Below are 5456 nucleotides of genomic sequence, written 5' to 3' on the forward strand. Positions count from 1 at the left end.
AGAGAGAGAGAGAGAGAGAGAGAGAGAGAGAGAGAGAGGTGAAACCACGATGATGATCTGCTTACGCTGCTGCTTGTGTTGGTTGATGGACACGCAGGTGACGGCGGTGCTGGCGCGGCCGGACAAGACGTCCAAGGTGCGGCGGTTCTGGAACTGGTACCACCACAACATCGGGCGCGTGGCCATCCTGCTCGCCATGGCCAACGTCTTCCTCGGCCTCACCATCGCCAGGGAGGTGAGCGCCTACATCGTCTCCTACGGCGTCTTCGTCGCCGTCTGGATCATGGCCGTCGCCGCCTTCGAGTTCAAGCGCTACTACGAGGACGACGACTGATGACCCATCCGTCACCCTCACCCTTCATCATCCTACATGGAGGCGGCGATCCGCATGGAGAGAGTTAATTTGGAGCGGCTACTACCGAACGGCGTTGTTTGTGGTAGCTCACCTCGCAGCTTGGGCGGATGGCGAATTTGAGGATTCTGTTGAAAAAATATATTCTTTTGCGGTATAGGATACGGGACAGGAGTGACTCATGTCGCTGAGCCTAATTAGCCGGACGCTCTGATTCATATTTGTACATTGGTACATGGTGTTGTTATTCTTGTACCCTCCCCGCCTTTTGGTTGCTTGGTAGATTGCTCGAGTTTTCTTCCTGCTTTTACATGTATGTACATCGATCGATTTTATTCCATTCCATGATGGATTCACGACATCAGGACAGCCCTTTGGTCAAATCTCGAATGGCATGCCTTCATCTTCACGCCTGAGCTTTTCCCCACTGAGAGAGCAATGAAAACATGTACTGGAAGGTTGCAAATGTTGGTCAGCAATCATTCGATCTTGCTGAAAGAGATCCAAGCCCATAACAGGACATCAACTCAGCAGCAAAATTTAGGCCATGCATTCTAAGGAAACAAAAAAAAAGGTGCATCCAGAATAGAAATTGTTTCCACCAAGCATTTTATTTCCTCTGGCTGGCACAGACGCCAAGCCGACATGGTTCAGCTTCATCTATCAGTCTCTCACTCTGCATTAGCACCATATTCGAGAAAGGTTTCGGACGCCAACTTAACTTTTTATGGTTAATTCCAGATGGAACACTCCGGCTGGTAAAAAGTACTCACACTCTGCTTTCATCAGTTCTGCAACAAGCTTGCGACTGAATGGGGTCGACATTCTAGAGGACTGCTGCAGACATCTAGGCACCTACCTACACACTGCACTAGCCTACGCATGAGCCACTCGACTCGACTCAGGCACGAGTACAACGCAAGTCTATTATTACTGGCAACTGACATGTACCCTACCTGCGCCGCTTCTCACGGCTCGCTCCTTGCGCGCCCATCGAAAGGGGACGGGCCCGCATTCTGCACATGGGTTGTCATGGCAATTCCTTTCATCTTGAGGTCTCCCGGAAATGGCAGTGCTTCCGGACGCAGCTGCGACTGCTGCTGCTGCCGGACACTGGCAAGGCGTTGCTGCTGCAGGTGCATCTGGGGCTGCTGGTGCTGGGAGTGGATCTGGAGCTGCTGAAGCTGCTGAGCAGCCAGAAGAGATTGTTGTTGCATCTGGCTTCGCTGGTAGCTCTGTGGGTTGACTCCGTACGAGGACAGACCGCCGAAATTCCCCAGGTTCCCATTGTTGGCGTTAAGCTGTCCTGTTGCGATCTTCAGCTGCTGAACCTCGTCCCTCAGTCTGTCGTTCAGTGCTGCATGTAACCAAAGAAACAGTTACCAAAGATGGTAGGGAACATTGGAACAAAGTTAACATAGCCAAAAATGAAACATAAGTAAACTCTGGCGTGTAGATTGAATAGGAAAAGACCGAAAATGGCTGTTCAGTCTCTAGATGATCAAGAAAAATCAGGACTCAAAATCCAAGCGAATACTCCCTCCATTCCAAAATAGATGACTCAACTTTGTACTAACTTTAGTATAAAGTTGGTACAAAGTTGAGTCATCTATTTTGGAATGGAGGGAGTACTATCAAACTCGGAGTTTTCTGTGTTGAGAGCAAGTAGACATGTAGAATTCAGAACATCGAGTTATTTGCAGTTATGGAAGAACATGGCGTCAAATGAGCATGGCATCAACAAAATATCTTTGTATTAATTTCGAATTTGCTGTACAAAGAAAACCTTACCATCTTGCAGCCTGACCTGCTGCTCCATTGTTTGCACTTGCAGCTTCAAATCACCATTTTCATTTGTTAAACCACTGGTATCTCTCTGTATCATACAGACAAATAGGGATAGACTCATTACTCATGGAAATCAAAGAGCAAGTACTGTGAGTAACTACAAATTCTGCAGTCCGTTGACAATATGTATCTGTAGAATACAAGACCTGACACTCAAGGAAAACCAAAGAGGAAGTACTTCGAATAACTACAAAATCTGCAGTATATTAACAATACGTATCTGTAGAAGACAAAACTCGTCACTCATGGAAAATCTAAGGGGGAGTTCTTTGAAAAACTACAAAATCTGCAGTGTAGTAACAATATGCATCTGTAGACTACAGAACTCATCACTCATGGAAAACCAAAAAGAGTTAGTTCTTTGAGTAACTACAAAATCTGCAGTATATTAACAATATGTATCTGTAGAATTCAAATAGTGAGTTCTTGGTGGCCTTTGTTGCTTTTTACCTTTTTATCACTTTTTTTAAACAAGGACTTACTGAAAAAATATATTAATAATATGTATCTGTAGAATACAAAACCCATCACTCATGGAAAACCGAAGAGGGAGTTCTTTGAACAACTAGAAAATCTACAGAATATTAACAATACATATCGGCAGAATACAGATAGTATGAGTCTCAAGCTGTTGGCGCTTATTGCTTTTTTCTCTTTTTTTAAACAAAGACTTGTTCAATAACGTAATAATGGGCTGTGTGCACTTCCAGGTGCAGAGATAGGAGAATATTCTTCCATTGTCTAAAAAAATTACATGGCTATGTTCATCAATCGATGCAGAGGCCAGGGGTATAACCTCCTTTTCGATAATTATTTACAGCTGGTAATAATATGTTAAGACATAAACAATTTGCAGAACTAAAATAAATAATGACTGCTCAAACAAACAGATTCAGAAATACAAGTTGGTGATATAGGGGCTGCAGCTGCACCATATCCAACAACTTCACTAGTTAGACGTCCATATGGCGTGCCAGGGGATTTGGTACTTTTTGAGAATGGCCTGCGTCAAGGTGATCCTGTCTCTCCCTATTTGTTGATTCTAGTCGCGATGTGCTTTCATGGCCTCCCCAGCGGCCCAACCAAGCTCCATCTCTCTACTTTCACTCCACTGATCTCTAACGCGGAATGCTACCTCACTAGCAGGAGCAGTCTCCTTTCCTTTGGTCATCGTCAAGACTGTACTGATGGCCATTGCTGATCTTAATATTTGGAACACAGATTCAAGATGGATAAGCGCGCGTGGCCACGTTACCGCTGAAGGGCTCATATTCTCTTACACCCCCTACCTTGTAATTTCCGTTTTCTACTTCTCACCTTCGCTCAGAACCTTGTGTATGATATATTGATAATGCCTGTCATTTTCGGGTTTATTTAACAAGTTGTTGGAGTTAACATGCCAAAAAACCCACAAATTAGTAACCATACGCAGACATAAAAGGTATTCCATAAAATTGGCAAAACATTCAATAACTGAACAAACAAACAGTGTCAGCGGTTGGAAATTCTAATTAAATGCTAAAAATAGCATAGGCAGTTAGGCACGCGTTCATTTGAATACCTAAGCATTTTCTATTTCTGGCGACCATTCCTGAGATTTAGTAGCAATTTTCAGCCAAACCCAGGTTTAAACCATCTAACACATATCAATGTGCAAGAACTTAAATTAAGGTAAAGCCCAATAACTAACCTGTAACAGGGACAACTGAGCTGATAGTGTAGTTGCTTCTGTTTGAAGACACTGTACTTTCCTCTCAAGCTCAGCAATGTAGCGCATCTTTCTTTCTTTTGACCTAGCAGCTGACTGGCGATTTGCCATGATCCTAAAATGTTTCAACAAGGTAGACATTAAGAAAAATCAATCTAAGAAATAAACACTAACCCCTAAAGGCACACACAATGAATAACACCAAATAATTGGAACAAATAACTGGAGTCAAATCAAATCACATGACAAAGACACATCCAGATTGTTCTAGCAAAGAAACACACTGAGAAGTTACTCCCATAATATTAACAGACTAACTAACTTGCATAGACTGCAATGCTTGTACTAAATTACCATTGGTGAAAAAGGCTATACTAAATTACAATGGTGAAACTCTGTGCTCTGATGTGACCTCCCTCCAACAAAAGGTAATGCAATAAAATCAGATATAAGATTTCCACTGACAATTAATCACACATAACATATATTCACATATAGCGATACTTGATTAAAAAAAGAACAAATTATAAGGGTTATGTCGTTTTTATTGCCTGAAAATGCTGTACTCACATACATGATACATCACCAATTCACCAGCATATTTTAAAATGCGTATCACACCAAAGAAGATTAATATATGTTTAGTGGTAAGCTATATACTGGAACTATAGACGGTCTCGTTATCGTCAAAATTGTACATAGACAGTCCCCAGTCCCATGTTTTGTTTCAATCAATCAGGCCAAAAAAAGAGCAGCAAGATCACATATGATTACTGACTGTTCTGGAAAAACATACTAGATTCGAGATTCCACAACTTTCGCCCCTTTCACACTTTGTACCTGGGACTGGACTCCTTTTCAAAGAAGCAGAATCCATGTAACCTGTCCCTGTCAACCGCCGCAATTCGATATCCAATATTGCGCGAATCCCTAAAGACCAAAAATAGCAACGAAGCAACGGAAGTGGGTTCTCAGACTGAGACTGGCGTCTCACCTCTTGGCGCGCTTGGGGTCAACGAGAGCGAGCTCGGCGAGCTTGGCGTCGGAGATGGCCTTCTTGGCGTCCGCGCCGTGCCTCCCCGACACCCCGGAGGAGGGGGACCCGAACGACGTGGAGCCGTCCATCGACATGCTGTGCTGGTGCCGCGGCCGCGCGGGCGGCGGCGGCTGCGGGTACGGCGACGGGTCCAGCGGCTCGGACAGCCTGCCGCCGGCCTGGAGGAACATCTCGAACATCCGGCTGCCCCCGCTTCCGCCGCCGCCGACTTCCTCGTCCTCCTCGTACTCGTCCTCGTCATCTTCGTCGCCGCCGCCGCCGCTACCCCCGCCCTCCCCGACGACTCCGAGGTCGGCGTCGAAGGTGAGGTCATCCGGGAGGGCGGAGGCCCCGAGGAGGATCTCCGACTGCGCGCGGCGGTGCCCCGCCGGGCGGCGCGGCGCGGCCTCAGCGGCGGCGTCCGACGCCGATCCCGCGCCGGAGGCGGAGGTGGAGGCGGGCGGGGCGTCCATGGCGGGGTTGGGGAGGAGAGATCTGCGGCGGGGGAGGGG

At 46.1% G+C, this 5456-nt stretch overlaps 2 protein-coding genes across 2 annotated transcripts in view; one reads left to right on the plus strand and one right to left on the minus strand.

Moving 5' to 3' along the window:
* LOC119355596 (cytochrome b561 and DOMON domain-containing protein At3g07570-like) overlaps window positions 1-713 on the plus strand; it is a 3165-nt gene extending 2452 nt beyond the window's left edge. The window contains exon 4 of the mRNA XM_037622419.1: window positions 98-713. Within this exon, the coding sequence (XP_037478316.1) occupies window positions 98-334 (237 nt within the window). The 3' untranslated portion in view covers window positions 335-713. The remainder of the gene's footprint in view (window positions 1-97) is intronic.
* Window positions 714-944: 231 nt separating this feature from the next.
* LOC119355597 (transcription factor RF2a-like) lies at window positions 945-5417 on the minus strand. Its single transcript, XM_037622420.1, has 4 exons — window positions 4903-5417; window positions 3891-4023; window positions 2144-2228; window positions 945-1709 (listed from the first exon to the last, which is right to left on the minus strand). Exons 1-4 carry the CDS (start codon window positions 5415-5417, stop codon window positions 1321-1323), a joined length of 1122 nt encoding a protein of 373 aa, XP_037478317.1. The 3' UTR covers window positions 945-1320.
* Window positions 5418-5456: the final 39 nt, after the last annotated feature.

Source organism: Triticum dicoccoides, chromosome 2A (assembly GCF_002162155.2).
Source record: "Triticum dicoccoides isolate Atlit2015 ecotype Zavitan chromosome 2A, WEW_v2.0, whole genome shotgun sequence".
In the NCBI taxonomy this organism is placed as follows: domain Eukaryota; kingdom Viridiplantae; phylum Streptophyta; class Magnoliopsida; order Poales; family Poaceae; genus Triticum; species Triticum dicoccoides.

Coding starts and splice junctions, on each gene's coding strand:
- LOC119355597 (XM_037622420.1), bottom strand. CDS start 5,417: ATGGACGCCCCGCCCGCCTCCACCTCCGCCTCCGGCGCGGGATCGGCG. Junction 4,024..4,902: donor GACCCCAAGCGCGCCAAGAG/GTGAGACGCCAG, acceptor GAAACATTTTAG/GATCATGGCAAATCGCCAGT. Junction 1,710..2,143: donor GCAGGTCAGGCTGCAAGATG/GTAAGGTTTTCT, acceptor GGTTACATGCAG/CACTGAACGACAGACTGAGG.